The sequence below is a fragment of the Myotis brandtii genome, unplaced genomic scaffold, assembly GCF_000412655.1.
Source record: "Myotis brandtii unplaced genomic scaffold, ASM41265v1 scaffold29, whole genome shotgun sequence".
NCBI classification, from domain to species: domain Eukaryota; kingdom Metazoa; phylum Chordata; class Mammalia; order Chiroptera; family Vespertilionidae; genus Myotis; species Myotis brandtii.
Window position 1 is genome coordinate 3,004,228 of NW_005361075.1, and position 24,075 is coordinate 3,028,302.

At 45.9% G+C, this 24,075-nt stretch overlaps 2 protein-coding genes across 4 annotated transcripts; one reads left to right on the forward strand and one right to left on the reverse strand.

The window, feature by feature from the left end:
* The first annotated feature begins 240 nt into the window (after positions 1 to 240).
* On the forward strand, positions 241 to 17,150 carry SMAGP (small cell adhesion glycoprotein). The gene is made up of 4 exons (XM_005869244.2): positions 241 to 306; positions 543 to 673; positions 15,618 to 15,692; positions 16,388 to 17,150. Exons 1-4 carry the CDS (start codon positions 260 to 262, stop codon positions 16,564 to 16,566), a joined length of 432 nt encoding a protein of 143 aa, XP_005869306.1. The 5' UTR covers positions 241 to 259; the 3' UTR covers positions 16,567 to 17,150.
* A 1,493-nt stretch (positions 17,151 to 18,643) lies between these two features.
* DAZAP2 (DAZ associated protein 2) lies at positions 18,644 to 23,130 on the reverse strand. Of its 3 annotated transcripts, none has more exons than XM_005869240.2 (4): positions 22,942 to 23,130; positions 21,815 to 21,933; positions 21,153 to 21,401; positions 18,644 to 20,087 (listed from the first exon to the last, which is right to left on the reverse strand). In XM_005869240.2, exons 1-4 carry the CDS (start codon positions 22,952 to 22,954, stop codon positions 19,959 to 19,961), a joined length of 510 nt encoding a protein of 169 aa, XP_005869302.1. In that variant the 5' UTR covers positions 22,955 to 23,130; the 3' UTR covers positions 18,644 to 19,958. The 3 variants fall into 3 exon arrangements, with proteins under 3 accessions (XP_005869302.1, XP_014397615.1, XP_014397614.1); XM_014542129.1 differs by lacking the exon at positions 22,942 to 23,130 and adding an exon at positions 22,452 to 22,677 and having other exon boundaries at positions 19,855 to 20,087; XM_014542128.1 differs by lacking the exon at positions 22,942 to 23,130 and adding an exon at positions 22,380 to 22,677 and having other exon boundaries at positions 19,855 to 20,087.
* Between the last annotated feature and the right edge of the window lie 945 nt (positions 23,131 to 24,075).

Sequence of the window (24,075 nt, forward strand, 5' to 3'; positions counted from 1 at the left end):
CGCCGGTGGACGGTGCAGGGAGGACTGCGGGGAGCGGGCCAAGCCCGGTGGACCGGTTGTTTCAGGCCAAGAGGCGACCCTCACCTCCCCGTTCCTTTGCCTGGCTCACCCTCCACCACCGCCCGCAGGACACCCCCGAGCCAGGTGCAGGTGCTGCGCACCCCCAACCCCGACACCGGGAGGGTGGCTCCGCCCAAATTCCCGGGGTGAGAGAACTGGGTACCTGCTGCCGAGACTGGCGAAGCCGGTGCCGCGGCTCATGTGCATACCTGTGCCCAACTTTCTCGGCCTGGAGAAATCTTCCGGGTAAATGTGACCCCGGGAAAGATGATGCACCCCCAATACAGGTGGTCTCGCGGATCTGCTCTTGATAACTGCAGCCCGAGGAGATACCAGGGAAACCAAACAAGGGTTTAGGACCAGCTCCACAGGGAAGCGGGGATTCGGAAGGGGCCAGGAGAATCTGGCACCAACGGCTTTTCTGCATTTCCAGTTGTCTCCAGCCCCCCACCTCATTCCTGTCTTTCCCCCTCTTCCTACAGATCTGCTCCTTCCTCGAGGTGGCCGCCACGTGCAGCAATGACTAGCCTCCCAGTCACACCTTCTCCAGGTCCTCAAGGTGCCCATCCGCTTGCGGCAATGACTAGCCTCCCAACCACGCCTTCTCCAGGAGGTAGGTGAAGGCCTTTTCCCGTTGGTTGGAACGGTAGACACTTTCTCGACATCCTCACCCCAGCCCAGTCTTTGAATGCCCTGAGGCCTCAGGCCAGAGGAGAGGACCTCTGGCTGCCTCAGCCCTGAAAGCTCCTGGGAGAAAGCAGAAGGCAACTAGGGTGCACTTTAGTGCCATTTGCATCTAAGTCTCCTGGGCTGGGCCAGTTCCTGGCACTACCACTTAAAGCTCTGTGACACGGAGCGAGTTCTCTAACCTCTGAGCTCCAGTTTCCTTATTTGTAAAATGGGGGGAATAATACCTATCTTTTGGGGCTATTTGTGAGGGTTCAATAAGACAACCTATATAAAACACCTAGTGCAGTGTCTCCGATCTAATAAGCTCTCAATAACATTGATGATGATGATGATGATGATGATGATGATGACGACGACTAGGTGTTTGTTAGAAACCCACCTTTTCCTGGAAAGGAATTCTGCATCTTTCTAATTCCACTCCTCTGGTGACACACTCCAGTATCAAAAACCCATTGTTCCTGGAGTTATGCTCTCATCACTTGGAGAATGGATTCCCACCAAGCTGAGCTGCTTGTGAGATCATATATTCATTGATTACTTTCATTATGTGCTAGTTAGGTTAAGGGAGGAGTAAAGGCTTGGTTGGCCCAAACACCTTTGTTTTCATATACACAGTTTCCTTTATCGTTAGGACAGGCGTTCTCTGTTTTACTGATGTGGAAACGGGTGCATGAGAACCCCAAGGAAAGCTAAAACTATGTCCTCGGTGGTGGGTGATGCACACAATTCAAACTGTTAGTTGTCTGGTGGGAGAAATGGGTAGAAGTTTAGATTGGTTAGCAAAGTCTTCGTGAGTGGGGGAGAGGCGGAGCCCTTACCCTTGAAGAATGGGTATGGCAGAGTGGGGTATAGACAGTATTCCGACGGAGGTAGTACCATGTGTGAAACTGCATTTCCCTGAAGGGTGTTCTGAAAGAGAGAAAGAGCGGGCAGAGGACCCCCATAGGGAATCGACATGATGCTTCGGCAGCTAGCTGAGCGATTAGCACTTGGGTAAAAGGGGAGGTATTTACATTCCTTTTCTCTTTTTTTTAAATTTGCGATAAATTACACATAATATGTGTTACCATTTTTTGGTGGACAGTGTAGTAATATTAACATTCACAGTGCTGTGCAACCATCCCTACCATCCATCTCCAGAACTTTTCCATATTCCTAAACTCTGTATTCATTAAACAATAGCTCCCCATTCCCTCTCCCCCCAGCCCTTGGTAACCACCACCATTATACTTCCTATCTGTATAAATTTGACTAAGTACCTTATATAAGTGGAATCATATAACATTTGTCCTTTTGTGTCTGATTTATTTCGCTTAGCATAACATATCCAGGTTTCATCCATGTTGTAGCATGTGTCAGAATTTCTTTCCTTTTTAAAGGCTGAGTTATATTATTTATATCATTTTGTTTATCCATTCATCTACTGATAGATACTTCTGTTGTTTCTATTTTTTGGCTATTGTGAATAATGGTGCTATGAATATGGGTGTACAGATATCTCTCTGAGTCCCTGCTTTCAATTTTTTTTGGTATATATACCCAAAAGTGGAATTGTTGAATCATGTAGTAATTCTATGTTTAATTTTTTTTGAAGAACTGCCATACTCTTTTTCTTTTTTAAAATATATTTTTATTGATCTCAGAGAGGAAGGAAGAGGGAGAGAGAAACATCAATGATTAGAAAAATCATTGATCTGCTGCCTCCTGCATGCCCCACACTGGAGATCAAGCCCACAACCTGGGCATGTGCCCTGGCCCGGAATCAAACCATGACCTCCTGGTTCATAGGTCAATGCTTAACCACTGAGCCACGCTGGCCAGGCTGCCAAACTGTTCTTCACAGTGGCTGCACCATTTTACATTCCCACCAGCAGTGCCCAAGAGTTCCAATTGCTCTACATTCTCATTACTTTATCTTTTTATATAGTAGCTATTTTAATGGGTGCGGAGTGGTATCTCATTGTGGCTCTGATTACATTTCCCTATGATTAGTGATGTTGAGCTGTATATCTTCTTTGGAGAAATGTCTAGTCAAGCCCTTTGCCCATTTTTTAATTGGCTTGTTTTGTTGTTCTTGTTGAGTTGTATATTTACATTCCTGACCCAACTAGTGACATCAACTAGTGATGTGGTATTTTAGGACGTATCATGCAGTCCCCTACCCACTGGGTCCAAGCAAAGATCAAGTTCAGAGACAGTACGGGAGAAATCACAAACAGTGAGATCATTGCGGGTCTTGTATGTCTCTTCCCCATCTCCCACCTCCGTCCCTCCCATCCTTTCCCCTAGTCCGTCTATAAAGATCTCCTGAAGGAACTAACCTCTTGGAGTGCTGAAAGTGAGGGCCACAGCCCTAGCTGGTTTGGCTCAGTGGATAGAGCGTCAGCCTGCGGAGTGAAGGGTCCGGGTTCAATTCCAGTCAAGGGCACATGCCTGGGTTGTGAGTTTAATCCCCAGTAGGAAGCAGCCAATCAATGATTTCTCATCATTGATGTTTCTATCCCTCCCTCTCTCCCTTCCTCTCTGAAATCAATAAAAATATATTTTTTTTAAAAAGAAGAAAGTGAGGGCCACATTATTACTTTCATGGGCTCTTGGCACTTTTGCCTTTGTGGGCTCATTCCTCCATTTAAAAAGATATATATAGCGGGTTTGGCTCAGTGGATATGGCCTGAGGACTGAAGGGTCCCAGATTTTTTTTAAAATATATTTTATTGATTTTTCTACAGAGAGGAAGGGAGAGGGACAGAGAGCTAGAAATATCGATGAGAGAGAAACATCGATCAGCCGCCTCCTGCACACTCCCCACTGGGGATGTGCCCGCAACCAAAGCACATGCCCTTGACCGGAATCGAACCTGGGACCCTTCAGTCCACAGGCCGACGCTCCATCCACTGAGCCAAACCAGTTAGGGCAGGGTCCCAGATTTGATTGCAGTCAGGGGCACGTGCCTGGGTTGCAGACTCAATCCCCAGTAGGGGGTGTGCAGGAGGCAGCCAATTGATGATCCTCTCTCATCATCATTGATGTTATCTCTCTCTCCCTCTCCCTTCCTCTCTGAAATCAATAAAAATATATTTTTTAAAAAAGAAGAAGGTTATCATCTTTAAAAAAAAAAAAGATATATATCATTAGAGTGTTGGCCCCTGGACTGAAGGGTCCTGGTTTTGATTCCAGTCAGGGGCACATACCTGGGTTGCATGCTCGATCCCTGGCCCTGGTCAGGGCCTGTGCAGGAGGCAACCAATCGATGCCTTTCTCTCACAGAGATATTTCTCTCTCTCTGTCTCTCCCCCTCCCTTCCACTCTCTCTAAAAATCAATGGAAAAATAGCCTCGGGTGAGGACTATCAAATAAACAAAAAAGATATATATTAAAAATTATATTTTACAACTGTGCTGGTGTAAGGAAAAATATAATAATATTAAAGTTGTACGTATAATTAATAATTAATTGATAATAACAATACTACAATTTCCTTGACCTACATGTTCAGTTTTTTCCTGTAATTTTAAAAGAAATTAAAATCATTACTATTAAAATCATTAAAAACCATTTTCATGGGCCCCTAGAAGTACCATGAAGCCTAGGCACAGTGCCTGCTGTGCCTAGTGCATAAGTCACCCTGTTGGAAGTAGGATGGAGTAGAACCCGCCATTGGGGGCTCTGCCTACCCACAAGTAAAGCCCAGCCCTTTCCACCTAATCATTCTAGCTACTGCCTAGCTTTTCCTCACTCTGGATTGGACACTCGGTATTTTTCATCTCACTTATTTTTTACCACAACCCTATGAGCAGGTTTTAGTCTCATTTTACAGAAGCAAAAACTGAGGTTCAGGGAAGTTAAGAAATTTTCGGAGGTTAAGAAATTCTCCCAAGGTCATGTGGCTGATAATGGCAGAAGCGGGATTTTGTGCCACGTCTGGTTTACTCCAGAGCCTGTGTTCTTTCCGTCATGGTATACTGCTCTTAAAGTGCCACTCCACCCCACTGGCCAGCCACATGAAAGAGAAAGAAGCAGAATTCCAGGGCGGGTTCCCGTGGGAAGGAGGATTGCGGGAGCCACCCTGTGTTGGGCAGCTCTAGAGCAAATAAGTAGGTTGGCAGACTCAGGTGGCAAAGGATCTGATGCCTTAGTGATAAGAGATTTAGGGGAACAAGGGACACAAAGAAACCAACCTGTATCTGGGTTAACAAAAACAGGAGAGGAGGGTGAATGAGCAAAATAGATCTTGAAGTTCATTTGCTATTGGTTAGGATTTGGGTGGAACCTTTGTGTGGACCTGAGCCCCAGACCTCCCACCTGAAAGAAAAGCCAGCGGCCCTAGAGTACTTCCAAGCCTGAGAAGGGAAGGCAGAGAGGAACATTATTATTCCTTTGTTGGACAAGAGACAGAAGAGAAATGGGGTGGCAACAGGAGACAGTAGGGGGAAGCTGTAAGCCATCCCCCCTTTTATCCCAGACTTTCTGAACTTTGTTAACCTTTGTTGTTGTTTTCATTAAAAAGCTATTTCATGCCCCTCAAAATAGCCTCCTTGACCTTTTCTCTCTATATGTGTGTGTGTTTATGATTTTATTTTAATTTACAGTTTTTACAAACATGTAATCATATTACATGCTGCCCCAGCAATTTGCTTTTTTCATCTAACCACATGTCCTGTCCCGTGGTATATGCAGATCTACCACATTCTTCTTAACTACTGTATAGTGTTTCCAGAATGAATGACCTGTAATTTATTTAATCATTCTTCTGCCTAGGGGCATTCAGATATGTGTCACTCTTGCAAACAGTGCCACAGTGAACACCCTTTCCATCTGCAGTAAAACTCAGAGAACAAACTCAGTTTCCCTGGAGGCAGCACAGGATGTTTCCGGATCTTGGAGGGTAGGTAGTTTGTGGCAGAAGGAACCTTGGACGGATTCGAAACCCAGCTCAGCCAGCTGCCGAGTGACCCTGCGCTTGCAGAGCTGCTTCAGTTTCTTGGCTTGCACAGAATGATAACAACCCTGTTTACGTCAGGTTCTTGGGGTGGAGATAAAATAATGTGTGTTTTGTAGACTGTGAATCATAAATATAGATGGTAATTCTGATACTTGAAGCCTGAAAGGCTCTAGCTCATCAGTTCTCAGGACATTTTTGACCTTTAGTCTGAGACAAGCACTTTTGTGTGATTTCAAAATTTTAATTTTTGAAAAATAAACATTTTAGCCCTAACCGGTTTGGCTCAGTGGCTAGAGCGTCAGCCTGTGGACTGAAGGGTCCCGGGTTCGATTTTGGTCAAGGGCATGTACCTTGGTTGCAGGCTCGATCCCCAGTAGGGGTTGTACAGGAGGCAGCTGAACGATGTTTCTTTCCCATCGATGTTTCTATCTCTCTATCCCTCTCTTTTCCTCTCTGTAAAAATCAATAAAATATTTTTAAATAAATAAATAAAAAATAAACATTTTATTTTGGAATAACTTTAGATTTATAGTACAGTTGCAAACATAGTACAGAGAATTCCCATATACCCTTCAGCCAGTTTCCCCTTAATGCACCTTACATGGCCATGGTACATTTGTGGCAGAAACAAGAAATTAACATTGGTACAATATTACTAACTCAACTACAGACTTCACTGAGATTTCACCAGTTCGAAAATGGGATTTTGAAGTAAATTCTGATAGAACACTTTCAATTTCTAACAATTCCAGTTAAGGCTGAGCCAGGTCCTGAGGGCCAGCTAGTTCAACCACCCACTCGGCTAGAATCTCGCCAGCACCCGAAGCATTGGCCCTGCTGGGCTCTTCCTCTGTGGGGTGGCATCGGACTCCCATTCGTTTCTGCCACTTGTACAGGCCATCCGTTGGCATATTTGAGGACAGCATTCAAGTTCTGGGCTCCCCCTAAGTGTTCTCTCTGGGCTTTCTGTTGCAAGCTTTCCTTATCTGGAATGGTTCCCAGACCATTCACAATGTTGGCTGCTCACCTCAAAATTGTGACACCCAGACGCAACTCAGCAGTCTAGGTGTGGCGCAAAGGAAGGCTTCACTGCTGTGTCCATTGTTGGAGACCATATTAATGGTGCCTAATAGAACAGCAAGTTGAACATTTTTTATGAGTAATTATCATCGTAAGAAATTTGGAAGAGAAGGGGAAGCATGTAGTAGAAGAAAATAAAAACGACCCCAAATTCTGTAACTTACCCGTCACTCTTGCTGTTATTTGGGGGTATATCCTTCCTGTGTCAGCTGCTTTCTAATGACCCTACTATAAGCCTTTTGTATATGCTGCCACTAAGCCATGGCTTCCCCATTCTTCCCCAGTCCCCATGTTACTTGTCAGTTCATTGGTTTCCTGGACCTCAGAGCAGGGAATCTGTTAAATTCTCATCTTGGTCAGTTTGGCCCGTTTCTTCAGTCATTTAAAATCTCTCTGTTTATCAGCTTACTAGCTGCCCCTCTAGCTTTGAGTGTTTCACAATTTTATCCCTCCTTCCCTGGGCCCGCGGGGGCTATGTTTACCCAAAGGGCACTAAGCCCATGGGGAAGGTACCAATAAAGTGGGACACCAAAACAAAAGATCTTGCAAAGAATTTCATACTCAATATCTTTTTAAAAACAAACAAAAAGCCAGAGTCACTATCATAAGGGACACGTTATATTATTGGACTTTCTTCTGTCATATGAGTTAATTTTTTTAATTGCTTAAAGGCCTTAATTTAGCCCTATCCCTGGTTTGATATAATAATATCAATTCAAAAAGAACTCAAGTCAAATCCCAGTGGAAGAACCTCTGTTTAGACAGGCATCACTCACTCCTTTCCTTGACAGTCAGTTACCACCCCACTTAGTCCTTACAACTAGGCTGTATTACTCCACAAGGATAGTATAAATACAGTGGGGCCTTGACTTACGAGTTTAATTCGTTCCGAGACCGACCTCGTTAAGGAGCTCGTTAACTCAAATTACTCTATCAACTCAATGCAAAAAACTCGTTAGTCGGGACACTTGTAAGTCAAGTCCCCACTGTAGTTTTATCCTATGTTCTGTGAGGAGCCTCTAGCTCAGTGGTTCTCAACCTTGGCTGCACATTAGAATTACCTGGGAATCTTTTTAAAATCCTGATTTCTGGGCCTCATTCCTGATTTTAAAAAGATTCCCAGGTGATTCTAATGTGCAGCCAAGGTTGAGAACAGCTACTCACGCGGCACCTTCAACCCCCTCCTCTCCTCATTCAATTAATGACCTTGTATTGTTTCCTTGAACAAATTAAAGTTCTCAAAAGAGAACTGCCAAAGGCTCCTATCCCCGCCCCCCCCCATCTGCCTATTACCTGCCTCTGTTCCTGTGTACATATTAATAATGAGTGGTCCCCGTGCTGTCTGTAGCCAACCCCTCTATTTATATACTAGATCCCAAACCCTTCAAGGCCATGGTTCCAGCCACTCTCCTCTCTCATGCATCATCAGTTGTTCCCTCACACCTGACTCATTCCTGTACGTATATAAACATACTGTCATTTCTCTCATCCTTAAAAAAGGCAAAAGCAAACAAAAAGCTTGAATTCCTTCCTCACTCTAGCTATAGCCCATTTCTCTGCTCACCTGTACAGGAAAAAAAAAAAAAGTTTATTTATATTATGCCTTTGATTCCTGTCATTCCATTTATTTTCCTTTTTTTTTTTTCCTTTTTAATTCTCACCCGAGGATATTTTCCCATTGACTTTTAGAGAGAGGGAAAGACAGAGAGAAACATCAGTGTGAGAGAAACACATCGATTGGTTGCCTCCTGCACGATCCCTGACCAGGGCCCGGGTCCGGGAGGAACCTGTAACTGAGGTACAGTGCCCTTGACCTGAATCAAACCCGGGACCCTATCCACTGAGCCAAATCAGCCAGGGCAACATTCCATTTTTTTTTTAACTTTCTGTAAACCAGGGGTTTATACTCAGCACTTCACCAAAGCTTCTCTTTAAAAAAATTTTTTTTATTTATTGATTTGAGGGAGAGAGGAAGAGAGAGAAAGAGGAAGAGAAAGCGAGAGAGAGAGAGAGAGAGAAACATCAGTTTGTTCTTTCACTTACTTATGCATTCATCCCTTGATTCTTATATGTGCCCTGATCAGGGATTGAACCCACAGCTATGGCATATTGGGACGACGCTGTAACCAACTGAGCTACCCGGCTAGGGCTGCCAAAGCTGCTTCTGTCAAAGTCATTCATGACTTTATGCTTGGCAAAACCCAGGAGTCCTTGATCCCCTTTACCTGTACTTGCTCCCTGGGTGCTCACCCACTCTCATGATCTTAAATATGCTGACTTTTAAATCTCCAGTGCACACCTCTTCCCAAAATTCCAGCCTTGACATCTGCACTTGGATATCTAGTAAGCAGTCTGTCCAAATCTGGATTTACCCTTCCAAATCAGTTCCTCCTACAGGCTTCCCATCTGGGGTAGCATCATGCCTTCCCTCCCTCCAGTCACTCAGGCCCAAACCTTGATGTCATCCTTGACTTCACCCCACATGCTGTAAGTCTTAACTTCAGAATACATCCAGAATCCCACCACTTTCTCCGTGAGCTGCTGCTAGACCCAGTCAGTGTTTTCGTACAAACTAGAAAAAGGCTCCGCCTTTGGGTGGGTGCAGCTGTGCCCTTGTGCCAGGTCGAACCTCTTTCTACTTCTATGCCCACCTTCTCACAGGATCCTTTAAAATCAATTTCTGTTCAGTTACCTGCTGCTGCATAACAAACCACCTCAACACTTGGTGGCTTAAGACAATAGCAATTTATTATTTCTTAGAATTCTGTGAGTTGGCCAAGCACTCCTTTGCTGCTTTCACCTGTGCTCACACTGATGCAGCTGCAGTGCCCTGCATGGTCCGCTGGGCCAGAAGGTGCAAGATGACCTCCCTCACACCGAGCAGTGGGTGCGAGTGCCTCAGTTCACTCAGTGTGGCCTCTCACCCTTCCGTGGGCTGGATCCAGCTTCCTCACAACAAAGCGGGCTCCGTTTTCCAAAGGTATGGTGTTCGGGATTTCAGGCCTGAATCAGAACCTGCATTTTCACCTGGTCCCTGGGAGGCTCTCGTGCACAGCAGAGTTTGAGAAGCACTGTTGTAAAATAGAAATCCGGCCAGTTTCTCCTCAAAAACCTCTAGACCAGCGGTTCTCAACCTGTGAGTCGTGACCCCTTTGGTGGTCGAACGACCCTTTCACAGGGGTCGCCTAAGACCATCCTGCATATCAGATATTTACATTACGATTCATCACAGTAGCAACATTACCGTTATGAAGTAGCAACGAAAATAATTTTATGGTTGGGTCACAACATGAGGAACTGTACTTAAAGGGCCAGAAGGTTGAGAACCACTGCTCTAAGGGATCCCATCTCCCTCACTCATACAGCCCTCTCGACTGCTCTCCTGCTCGCCTCCTTGCGCCCTCCAGGTGACCGCTGTGCTGCACCTCTAACATGCCGAGTATGCCGTGGCCCACGTGCATTTCAGTATTACAAGTAGCCCTAACCTGAACTCTGCCTGAATGTTCCTCTCCCAGGTCTCTGCATGGCTGCCTCCTCACCTAGAGGTCCTTACTCAAGTCACCTCATCAGGGAGACATTCCCTGACCACCCCCTCCACATCCGAACTCCCTGTCCCCCTTCCTGCTTGTTTTTTCTACATAGCACTAATCAACAGCTAATGCAATCTGTTTTTTCTCTTATTTATTTTGTTATTGTCCCCCCCCCAGAATGTAAATTTTATTTTTTTTAAAAAAAAATCTTTATTGTGGTAAAATTATACATAAAATTTGCAATTTTTAATTTTTTTATTATTTGAGGATGTGTTTTTATTGATTTTAGAGAGAGAAGATGGGAGAGAGAGAAACATTGATGTGAGAGAGAAACATCGATTAGTTGCCTCCGTTACATAACCCGACAGGGATCAAACCTGCAACTTTTTGGTGTGTGGGACAACACTCCAATTAACTGAGCCACCTGGCCAGGGCTAAAATTGAAATTTTTTAAGTCTACAGCTCTGTGGCATTAAGTCATTCACATTGTTACACAACATCGCCACCATCCATCTCCCAAAATTTTCATCCCAAACTGAAACTCTACATATTAAGCAATAATTCTCCATTCTCCCCTCCTCCCACCTCTTGATAATCACTATTCTACTTTCTGTCCCTGTGAATTTGACTATTCCACGTACCTCATATAAGTGGAGTCATACGATACTTATCCTTTTGTGATGGGCTTATTGCATTTAGCATGTCCTCCAGGTTCATCCATTTTGTATTATATGTCAGAATTTCCTTCCTTTTGAAGACTGAATAGTATTCCATTGTATATGTATATGGCAATTTGTTTATCAGTTCATGGACATTTGAGTTATTTCGCTTTTTAGCTATATGAATAGTGCTGCTATGAACACGGGTGTGTGAATATCTTTTTGAGTTCATGCTTTCATTTCTTTCCGGTTTATAACCAGAAGTGGAATTGCTGGGTCACATGGTAATTGTGTTTAAATTTGTAAGGAACTGTGAAAACATGGGCTGTTGTTTGTTGTGTTTACTGGCCTATGGCCAGAGCCTAGAACAGAGACTGGCACAGTACACAGTCAATAAATACTTATAGAATTAACTTTTAATTTCTCTATGGACCTGGACTCTCACTCTAAGAAGGCCGTGCGGCTTGTCTGAGCCGCTTGCTCATCGTGGTCCCACACTGGCTCCTAATGCGTGCTCTTTCAAGATCCAGGCCCCCAAAGCAGGCTCTGATAACTTGTTCTAGAATTTTGCTGGGGAACTATGTCGAAATCACCAGCTGTTTACAGAATCCACCTTCTTTTCTGTGGCTTCTCATGCTCCTGGCCCCTCTTTCTCAGACGCTCCTACATCACCCATAGTGGCCCCTTACATGTTCTTTCAGTGCCTTTGGCTGTCATTTATTTGGATCCCTTTTAGATTATTAGTCTGGTGCTTTCTGGGTTGCATCTCTTCTCTTAGCTCACTTCCCCACCTCACCAAGTTCCTGCTGCTGCTTTTGTGCAAAAATCATTCTCTTTGATAGGAAACAGAGGCAAAAAAAAGTCTGGATGAATCTTGCTTTCTCTGTTGCCTCCAAACTGACATCTTCAGGCCCAAACAGCACCCTTGGCCCTTTCCCTGTTCTTGCTCCAAATATAACACTTTTTAAATTTGTTTGCCAACTTGAGCTATATAGAGTTTTCTGACACAATTCTTCTAAGTCTCTAATATAGGCATTTCTGCTATAAAACTTGATGTGCATTTTTTTTAAAGACCCACATTCTGAAATTACACTACTAAAAATGGGCTTACAGGAAAAACAGGATTAGGACCGACCACTCAACGCTTAGGAAACTCTGTAACAAAAACCCTAAAAATACGACAACAATCTCAATTAAAATATTGACAGTGAAATCTCCACCAGCATTTCCACCTCGAATCCCTGCCAGTCCTTTGCCCCCCGTGCCCTAGCGAGTGTGCTTTCCTCCTTTTAGAAACAGACTCCAGAGACCCCTCACCTCCAACAGAGTGAAATTGTTCATCAGAACTGAAAATCTGATGCAGGGCCTGCCTTCTTCATTAACCCTTGGTTTCCACATACAGGCACATTTATTTGTAAGTCCTTCATTTGTACTTACTGCTTCACCAGATGACTTAATAAAAGTAGAAACCAACTGTTTACTGCACCCAGCGAAGACATATCTATTGAATTTTGTTTCTTAAGGTCTTGATATTGCTGAAATGGTCTTTATAGACGTAGAACATCAAATGCGGAAGCTGGAACAGTTGCTTATGAACTAACGTGATTTCCACATTACACTGATGTCATTCTCTATGTGCCGATCACTATGAGTGAGTTCCCGTAGAAGGCGCACCCTTCGAAGCACGACAGTCTGTATTTGATGGTAGTTGTCCGGTTTTCTTCTGCCTTTACCCGTGTCTTCTAAACCATGGAACTTTTTAGAAAGCTTGCTGTGCTGCCTCGTAGTTATCGTTCATTAACTCTTCCACTCTTTCCCAATTGGAAAAAAGAAAAGGGCAGCGGTAGGAAGGTTTAGCAGTAATCCTTTGCTTGGGCCTTGCAGTGGGTCATCCTGATTCAGATCTTGGCTCCACCCACTGTTTCTTCATTTATAAAATGAAGCGTGTCACTTAACTCCCCCGGGGCCTCAGGGTCTACATTAGCAAATGAAAACACTACTTTGAAGTGATTGGTGTTCTAAGGATTAATAATTATGTCCATAAAGCACCTAGCGGTTCTCAACCTGTGGGTCGCGAACAATGAAAATACATCCTGCATATCAGATATTTACATTACGATTCATAACAGTAGCAACATTACAGTTATGAAGTAGCAACGAAAATAATTTTATGGTTGGGGTTCACCACAACATGAGGGTCGCAGCATTAGGAAGGTTGAGTACCACTGCAAGCTGTTATAATCGAAATCATTTGCAGAATTTCCCAACTAGGAATCATCTTTCCTCCCAGATTCTCTTTCAGGGACTCATACATATCTGTACCCTGAACGCTCACTAAAACTCAGCTCCATGTTCCGTCTGGTTGCCCTCATCATTGCTGCTTCCTAGCATCTATGACAGTGCCTCAAGCACATAGTAGGTGCAAAGTAAATTGTTGATTGATTGAACTGAATATTGCTTACCTTTATTTTAAACTTATGTACCTACGTTATTCTTCTCAGTGCTTTGTTTATCTTAAGTTCCCAAATGTTTAAGAAGGCCAAACTAGAAGCAACTGTACAGAACTCTGGATCAGCGGTGAGAAGATGGAGTCCAGCCCTGGGAGGTTTGGGGAGGGAACATGCGCTTGGCTAGGGGCAGCAGTATGAAGCAATGATCGGGTCGATAAACTTCAGGGCTTTTTTTTTTTTTAATGGATCTCACAAATGACATCTCATCACTTTTGTGGTATTCTGTTTGTTAGAAGCAAGTCTCTGGGTCTGGTCTACACACAGGTAGAGGGGCTTTCACAAGGGTGTGACTACCAGGAGGCCAGAATCATTGGGAGTCATCGTAGAAGCTTACTACCACACTCCCATTTTACCAGTCAGGAAACTGAGGCCACAAAGTAGCTGAGCGTATCCCCATTCCTAAAGAAGAGTGTGGCCTGGCCTTGGGAGGGGAGGTGCTCTCAACAGCCTACCTCGGCCTTCTCTGCTGCAGAGCCAGGACGATTCATCAGGCCTCCCCTTGGCTTGTGTAAAAATACCCCTCAACACCATTGCCCCTCTTAGCACTGTTCCCAGGCTCACCAGACCACCACCGGCCACTTAGTTTCATTTGCCTTGTCAGGCACTGGACAAGAATCGTGCTATGCCCTGTGCTCCAGCCACACTGGCCTTTGAATCCTCTTGTCTCAGAATGTGTCCCACTTCCCACTCCTTTTACCCCTTACTAAACTCCTACCACTGCTTCGGCTCCCTATGCAAATCTTACTTCCAGGGGAGGCTGTCCCTGCTGGAAGACTAGACCAGGCCCCTCTGTCACATGCCAAGTGCCCAGATATTTCCTTTGCTGCATTTATCAGAAGTTCATTACTGTGAACGGTGGTAGGTGGAGGGTAAGTTCAGTGAGGGTAGGCCGTGAATGTTTTGCTCACTGTTATATCCCCAGCGTGCCTAGCACAGTACCTGGCAAACAGTAGGCAGTTAATGAGTGATGCTGTCATCATCTATTGAATGAATATTGAGATGCTTCCTGCGGATGCTTCCTGAAAACAGGATCAGCAGCCTGTTTTCCTCAGGCTACTTCTGTCCTATAGTAACCTTAACTTAATTGGTACCTTTTCAAATGTTTATACTAAAATGCTAACTAGGGGGGGAACTGAAGGGCTTCCTGACTTCCCACGAAAACATTTAAAAGGGACTTCTGGAGACCAGTGGTTCTGTAGTGTTCCCACTCAGGATAATGACTTTAGGGGTGGGTCATTCCAGCTCTGAGGGATCGATAGACTAAGAGCGGGAGGGAGTGTGGGGTATATTTTAGGACAGAAGAGGCCTTGTTTCAGAACCTTTCAAATTACAGGGCCTACTCTAGCAGTGTAGAAAGGGTTTTTAATAAGGAACCTCATCTTATTATTTAAAAATAATGTTTACATACCCTAGCTGGTGTGGCTAGGTTGGAGCATTGTCCCATATAGCAAAAGGTTGCAGGTTCCATCTCCCGTTGGGACACGTACAGGAGACAACCAATCGATGTTTCTCTCTCACAACAATAATTCTCTCTCTCTCTGCCTTCCTCCCTCTCTAAAGTCAATTAAACATATTCTCAGGTGAGGATTAAAAAAATGTATTAAAAACTTTTAGGTAGTGTTTACAAAGAGTTTGTAAGAACATTGAAGAAATGCATGTACCATATAATATATCTATTATGTATATACACTCAGCATTTGATTTCATTTATGCAAAAATATGCATTCCTAATTAATAACAGCTTAGCTTTATTGAGTTACTACGTGTCACAACAACCCTATAAAGCAGACACTGTTATCTCCATTTTTCAGATGAGGAAGCTGCTGCACAGGGTGGGGGAGGTAATTTTCTCAAGGTTCCACAGCCAGTGAAGGACAGATTTGAACCTTGTCAGTCAGACTCTAGAGCCCATACTCTTAACTCCTATGTCAGGCAGAAAGAAATCCGTGAAAATGTTCTCTGTCTTCGGGTGGTGGTTTATTTTCTCCTCTGTTCCCCAGGTTTTCTGTGTGGATTTACTATAGAAGTTGAATGATACATTTTTGAATAGGGAAGAAGGTGGGGTGGTGAAACTTGAAGGACAAACATATGCTTTAGAACAAAACAACTCACCCCATTTCCTTCTCCACTTTTCTAAATGTTCCAGGACTGACCACCACAATTCGGCAGGTCACTGAGGCCCTGTCCCCGGAAGCTGAAGCCAGCACAGCGCTCATTGCAGGTAACAAAGGCTCTGAGCCAAACCCAAGGGACCCTCTGAGCTCAGGGGCCATCTCGTTCCAGACAGCCAGGAACCCATTGTGATGGACTAGGACTTCCCTGTGCGGGAAAGCACTGCAAATCCGAGGCCAGACCCACAGAGGGGCTCATTTCGGCACATAGGTTATCTCGCACACACAAAGCTCTGAGAGACGCTCTGAGGCTTCTGGCAGAGGCACTGCCAGTAAATGATAGGTTGGGAGGTGGCCACAAGTAGATATAGGTGGGTATGGGCACTGCACTCCAGTATGTGGGTAGGGAGGAGGATGTGTGGTTTGCCAAGTGGGTGAGGAAGAGGATAGGAGGGAGCAGAGAACCCCCTGCAGGAGGCTATGGATTCAAACAACCCTTCCTGTTGGATAAGCTATTTCCTGTTTGCCTCCTTCCTGTTTCTATCGTAATCATCAGGAACTGGTTGAGAGAGAGTTCCATTTTATCAGAAGTCAAAAGCCTTGTGTCCTTAGCTTAAGTCCCCAGAGATCATGTCCCATGGGGACTGGGCTTGGTGGGGAATATAGATTTGGAAGTGGCCACCAGTTCACTAGACCAGGAGGATCCTTGTGAAAAGTGAGGGAGTCGTCTAGTTCAGGGGACCCCGTGATGCCTGAGATATACTGGATCCTAAAACATCTCTACATCTTCCCTCTCCTTTACAAGTTGTTATCACCGTGGTCTTCCTCACCCTGCTCTCAGTCGTGATCTTGATCTTCTTTTACCTGTACAAGAACAAAGGCAGCTACGTCACCTACGAACCTGCAGAAGGAGAGCCCAGCACCATCCTTCAGATGGAGAGTGACGCAGCCAAGGGCAGGGAGAAGGAGGAATATTTCATCTAATGATTCCCAGGCCCCACAGAGCTTGTCCAGGCTCCAGTGCTAACACAGTGACTATTTATTAGGTGAAAGTTTTATCTGAAGCCAGTGAGCAGCATTGATTGGTATGGGCAAACCTGAGCTCCTTCCAGGAGGAGGCCCAAATCCAGCATCACTGACGGTAGGGCCAGGGACATGGAGAAAGCTGCTTATGATGTCTTTAGACAGCGGCGTTTGTGACTGACCAATAAGGTAGGGCTGTACCCGGCAACATTTCCGAATGTGGCCAGTCATCGTCAGGTTTTTTCCACAGGTCCAAGGGGAGGAGTTAGGGTCACTGGCTGCTCCTCTGTTCCCTACCTAGTGACAGCCCCGGTGGAGGTAGTGTCCACAGTTCTTCCCAGGGGCTGATACCACAATAAAAGGCCAGGCCCTGAGGGGTAGGAGACTGTAGATACCTTACCTCCTAATGAATGTGCAGCGTCCCTCAATCTGAGCCCCATCCTTTCCTCATTTCCCAACCTCAAACTTAATGCTATTTTTATCAGAATTAAAATTGTTCACTAAGAAATCATTCTCATGTACAATAAATACCTTTTTTTTTTTAATCCAAAATGTCTTTATTGGGATGTTTCCCATTCATCTTGGTTCAGGGTGCTTTTCTTCCGGCTGCCTTCTGAAGGAGCACCCTTCCGTAAGCCTTGCTTTCCCTCCTGTAGGCCGAGTCGTGGAGCAGCCCACACACAAACTACCGTGTGTGCGTGGCTGAAAACGGTGGTGGTCTTACAGCACCCTGGGCATCTCACACCCATGCCATGACGTAGGAATCGGGGCTCTGCACCAGGCACTTCTCCCTTTCCTCTTCTGGAGAGGGATGAAGATCCTTAGCGAGAGGCATGTTGGGCAGCTGGGGGTGGGGTGTCATTACTGCCAGAAAGGCTCCTTTACATTGTGACTTATCCCTGCTTAAACTTTTTAACATTTTCTTTTACTTAACTCCTTTGCATATGTCCTCTCCCAAGCTAAAAGAACTCTAAGGAAGTTTTACAAGTTCCCAGAAAGTGTCATTATAAACATGCCCTGGGAGATGGATTGGCTCATTCTCCATTCTAGCAAGGGCCACAGTTTCCCAGAATCCATTCTCTGTGTACACAGAGGGCACCAGGAACAGTCTACTTACCACTTTTCCCACTAATCTCCTGAATCAAGCCGAGAAGCTTCCTGGCTCTAACTTGTATCTCAAAATGAGGTATGTTTTAAAGGCACCATTGGCCCTGGCCAGATAGCTGTTGGTTGGAGCATTGTCCTGTGCACTGAAGGGTCTCGGATTCGATCCCTGGTCAGGGAGCATACCGGAGGCAATCGATCAGTTTTTCTCTCACATCGATGTTTCTCTTCCCCCCTCTCCCTCTCTAAAATCAATCTTAAAAAAAAAAAAAATCCTTGGGTGAGGATTAAAAGGCACAATTATTTTAGTAGAAATCATTAACTCCCCAGATATTTCTTTGGGATTAAGCTAAATCTTGAGGTCTTAAATGTATTGCCTCCGTCGTCCAAGTCCACCCAAAGTAAGACCTCAAGAGTTGAGGAGTCAATCTTGGCAACCCAGATGCCAGTTTCCAGCATTTCTCCACTCAGAACTCTGGAGAAACCGAAGGTCACCCTGAACTTACACAAACTTTTATGCTAAAAACATTTTCCTCAAGTCAAACTGTAGGGCGAGTTAGAAGTCTGTATCATTCCCTATTTTTAAGTTTATGTTCTGAATTCCTCTGCCATAATAGACTTTTAAGAATCTCAGCCCAGTCAGTGTGGCTCATCGGTTGAGTGTCAACCTATGAACCACGGTTTGGTTCCTGGTCAGCACGCGAGCCGCACACACACACACAATCTGAAAGGGCGGTGAGTTAAGGTGCAAGAGTGTATAACGGGGATAAAATAAGGGGGAAAAATTTCACACAATGGAAAAAAAATCTGAAAGAGCTTAGGAAGTAAAATTAATTTTTTTAAATGGCAGTGGCACCTATCTGAATTCTTGGTGGGATATAAAAGCTATAAACAGAAGAAATCTAAAAACAAGCTGAGTAATGAATCCTTGAAGTGAGGTGTAATGCAACTTCATCACTTTATTCAAATCTTCAAAATAGTCTTTATTCTACATTTTTAGTATAAAAAAATCCACAAGTTAAGTGCACCACAGTGTAGAGAGAGAGACATACAACGCTTAACTTCCATAACAGTCAATGGTACAGTCAAACATCACATGTACAGAACACAAAATTTAGATGAACTGAAATTATAAAAATAAAACCCAATTGCAAAAAACAAAAATTAAAATATTAAGGATCCCTGAAATATTCTTAACCCTAATGAGATTTCACTGGACTCAAGTCATTGTGTAGAGGCATTCACATGACCCCATTAACCCAGCTTAGGAATTACTGGGAGCCATGAGTGGCTGCATCAGATACTTGGACAATAAATGGTAACCAATTTTTTATCTGACAACTCCCCTTAATTTGGCTCTAAAGTCATCAGGCTTATGAAATACATCCTCCTCCTTGTCCTCCCCCACCCTCCCCCCACACACACACATTTTAAACAAACTGTTGTTTACAGTTTGTGTTGCTATCCTTTGTTCAAATAAGATGTTTTTCTGGCACCAAAGCAAATTTGGGTTTGGTTCATGTATGAAGAGAGCCTATGAGGAGGGTCCAAAGGCACCCTCCACTTTTGCCTGAGGAGATGCAAAAACAGAAATAATGGGGTCTGTGCTTTGGGCACAGTCGGGGTTTCAGAGGATCCTTGTGAAAGACAAGTTAAAGATGACAGGTGGGGACAAGTGCAAGGAGAGAAGGAAATGAGTCTGACTGGCTTTCTGTCCTGCACCACTGATTCGATGGAGATTGGCGGGAGGGAATGGAAGATGGGTTGGGCGTGGGATGTGGGACAAAAGGTGGAAAAGGCAGACAACTAATGCATTTCACTTAAAACAAGCAATATAAATCAAAGACTTAAAGATTAAAGACCAATCAGAATAATTTGGCAACTTTAATTCTTAGGAAGATCAAAGTTCCCTCCAAACCTAATTTGATGTTTTATTACTAAAAGCAAAGACCAGTATGGTACAGTATTACTCCAGAGGAATTAAAGGAAGATCTTTAGGGCTGTTTCACCCACATTCATTTTATGAATGGATACCTCCCCTACCTCAAAATGCATTAGGGAGGTACTGCTACCATTACATGGTTCCTTATTAAGTTTGAAAAGTGCCTGAAATTTTGGGCACCAGAAAGACACCCCAACAACATGTGTCTTAAACTGCAACTTCAGGTTAATATGACTAAAGCAGTTACATTGTGAGAAGTGCTGAAGGTATGTGATGTCTTTCCCGGCACAGAGGTGGCCTTGGGTCTTCACCAGATGGTGTAGCCACCATCTGAACCGCCCATGAAGAAGTTCCCCTTCCGCTGAGTTACGAGGACGTTGGCGCCCTGCATGACTGCAAGCTGAGCAGCATTGGGAGGGCATCCAGGGGGTGGAGGCTGAAAGGAAAAGACAAGATTGATTGGGCATAAGGCAGCTGATAGAAGGGAAATGGACACAGGTGAAACAGAAGACCTGTTAGGCAGATGGCAGTGTGCTGACCAAAAGCATCTTTAGGAGCTAGCTGTACCACCAATCTGGGTTCTAAAGCAGATCTGTGAACCCAAAGATACAAACAGGAAAGGATGCGCTACTTATTCAAAGGGCTCTAGCTTCAAGATAAAGCCTATGGATACCTTCTGACTATGGGTGGCCTAGACCCAGTGGTTTCCTACCCACATTCCAAAAACAGGGATGGGGTGCCAGGTCCATGGCCCTATACCACAGGGTCCTCAATATTTTTCAATGATGATGGGATAACCAAAAGGATCTACCTAATGACACCATTCCCACCTCATCTCTAACATGGTGAGTAGACAGGCCTCAAGGCCTAGCAAGGCCCTCAGCTTGAAGGGTGGAGGGTTCATCAGGTCAAGGGCATGTACCTCAGTTGCAGGTTCAATCCCCACCCAGGAGGCAACCAACTGATGTGTCTTTCTCACATCGATGTTCCTCTCCCCCCCCCATCTCTAAAAATCAATTGGGGGGGGGGCTAGCAAGGACCATTTGGACTCTAAATCCCATGTATAGGGAAACTAAGCAGGAGACATAACTAAACTCCCTAGTTTCTTTCTAAAAACTACTTAATAGAGATTATGCATTCTACTTTTTTAATCAGCAAGGCTCCATGCTGATGGCACATATTAAGTAAATGCTATGGAATGAACACAGAATGTTACTAGACCAGTTCACTGTACCAAGGTGCATTGCACAAGCAGCAGGTGACACTCCTAGGACAGGAAAACAAAGGATCTGGTTCCCTCAGACCCAGTGAACGTTCTGGATGCTACCGACCTGCCACAGTTCTCCCGCCCTCTCAGTCACTTTCTGCCTGACGTGTGGCTGTCACTGGTTGCACTAATACCAGCAACTATTACCCAACGATGGTGAAAGGATGAATATGTAGTCACTTCATTAAGTTAAAATACACAAGGGTGAGTTTTTCCTGAAAAAGTCATACTCACAGGAATGTTGCCAGCAGTGGCCCCAGCTCCGAATCTGGCACCTGCATCATACCCGCCTTCCACCAGCACTGCTGAACCAGGTGGATAGATGGGGCCAACTGGATAGTAAGCCATGGGGATGGTGGAGCCTAAAGGCCCAACAGCCACAGACTGGGCGGCCATGGGAAGATACAGTGAGGCGCCAGGAAATGCAGCTGACATGGTGGGGACGGTGGCAGCCCCTGGGTGCACAAAGCTCGGACGATAGAGCTAGAAAAGGCAGGAGAAGGCCAAATGTTACTTGATGACATTCCTATTTCAGATTTCATTGCTGTTTCCTCTTTAATGAGTCACTTAATTCTTCTTATTCAGATTATAATCTAGAAGTTATACAAGTTGCCTTTCCCCTACCACTCAATATTCTCTTAAATCACTTCCTGCTATAGCTAACCTTGAGCTCAAAGAATGCAAACTCATCTTAACCTCAGCCTATGCCAAATAATGTGAAATAATCAGAGAATGCATTCTGAACCCAACAGAGATTGATGAACTACATGTCACGTTTTAGATTATTCATTATTCATTCTCCTGTTTGCCAATACATGGAGTGAGACTTAGCTAAGGGCTGGAAATGGGACCCCAAAGCATTCTCAACCCGTTCAAGTCCAGCAAACTGGACGCACCTCTGAGTAGGCGGGCGGAGCATCGGTATAGGGTGGAGCCTGAGGGAGATGCAAGGTCTGCGGGTACACTGGGTTCCCAGGAGGCTGCACAGGGTAGGTTGGCTGCGTTGGATATTGACCTGGAAGACAAGAAAAAATGCACGTGGCCTGCCATACAGAGCCACCAAGGGAGGGCCTATCGGGTAGTAAACTCGTAGGAGCAAGCAAAAGGGGGTTTGCAAAAGCCGGCTGCCCTGGAGGGCCTGCTTCCTGGAGCCAAGGGGGGAAAGTATGCTCTCCGCTTAAGCCGTCCCTCCTCTCTGACGCTAGGTCATCCACGGGCAGGAAAGCCGCTCTTTCCATCGTGCACTGGTGCCCGTGGGAAATCTAGGCCCGAGGTCCCCCCAGAGCGCGGGGCAAGCTCTCGCCCGCGTTTCCAGGGTGCCTCCTGCCGCCGGCCTGGGGAGGCTCCACGGGCCTGGCTGTCACCAGCCAAGGCTTCGTCGGGAGTAACGGTGGTCATCTCCCAGATGTCCACTCAAGGTCGACTTCCGATCAAAACAAAGCGTGAGCGGAGGAAGAGGACCTTGAGGCTGGGCAGAGGGTGACGGGGAAAGTCCTGACTTGAAAAGCCGAGATCGTGTTCTGCCAGACGTACTAGCAGCATCCCAGGAGCCAGGACAAGTTATGGTCGCCCGCGAAGAAAAGGGGAAAGTGACCCTTCGGCGCTGGCCCGCCCCCCAGCGCCCGCTCCCGTTAAGCCCGGGGCCTGCCTGCGGTCCGGAGCGCGGCGCCCCGCCCCCGCCGGCTCCCCATTGGCCTGCCCGGATCCCTGTGCTAGCTCCCCATTTGCTTCTGCAGATGCCCATCATGACAAACCTTTCCCCACCCCCCCCAACTCCCCCACCCTCGACTCCGCAGCGCCAAACTGCGCCACAGAGTTGAAGGGGGAAAGGGCCGGGAAGAAGCGAGCAGCTGTAATTCGGGGTTGACGAATGCGGCTGACGCAGCCCCGGGGACTGCAGCCGGCCGAGGAGGGCGGCGCAGCTCGCCCCACATTTGGCGTAAGGGGACCCTGGACTCCCGGCCGCTCGCTCCGGGCAGCGTTACTCCCCGCCCCGACGGCCTCAGCCGTCCCCCGTCCTTGCCTTTGCTGTTCATGGTGGCTGCGGGTCCGGTTCGGCTCGGCGTCGCGGACGGTTATTTTTTTCGTCCTCTTCCTGTTCGTAGTCACTTCCGTGTCACGTGCTGATTCGTCCTCTAGCGTCACCCGACGCCGAGTGCCTCGGCGCCGGAAACCCCGCCCCTTTGCCAGCCCTCCAGTAGCTAAAGGGAGGGCCCGTGTGATCCGCCCACTCGCGTTGGCCCCGCCCACTCGGTCGTGTCCTCCAATCCCCACCCCTGTCCGTCGACTAGTGGAAAACCAAATACTACCTACGCGTGCGGGTATTGTCTCAACACAGGACCCATTCTCCGGGGCGCTTGGAGGCAGAATCTTAAACTATTTCCCGGGATCTTTTCCCATCCATGCGCAACGGCTCAGGGTCACCTCACCTTACAGCCTCTCCACCAGGGGCATAGATTTCAGCAATGTATGTAACTGCCTGAGATGTGCTCCCTACACCTTGATCTATCACGCGTTCCTACCAATCCCAACTTAAGCCTCAGATCCGTAAAGATTTATTTGGCCAGTCCAGCTCACATGTATTCTTTTCTGAATTAGACCATCACTCGAACCTTCGCTGTCTTGTCTGTTCCACCGACAGGCTGTCAGCATTTACTTCTGTGTTGCTGTCTTTCTCACCAAAAGCAAGGGCACCTTGTGCTGTGTCCTCCACTGCCGCTAACCTGGTAAGGAGTGCCCGTGCCCCTGCCCTTCCTTTGGCACCTGTTACAGGTGACCTGTACGGTGCCTTGTGTCTGTTTTCTTTGTGTATCGCTTTGCCTCTAAACTTAATTGTCCTTAAGGGCAAAGATGCTGTCCTTTAGGGCAGCAATTAAGTTTTTCCGTCCATCCTTCATTTTAAAATACCTGCTGAGCGCTTGCTATGTGCAAGTACAGAGATGAAGCTGAACAAGACAGCTCAACACTATTTTCTCATAGAGTTTACATTCTAGAGTATGTAGTAAGGATAGTAGAGGAAAAGCATCTGAAAAGGGAAAACTTTGGAAAGAAAAGCTCTCAGTGCCCTAGCAGCTAGGGCCTAGCTGGTTTGGCTCAGTGGATAGAGCGTCGGCCTGCGGACTCAAGGGTCCCAGGTTCCATTCCGGTCAAGGGCTTG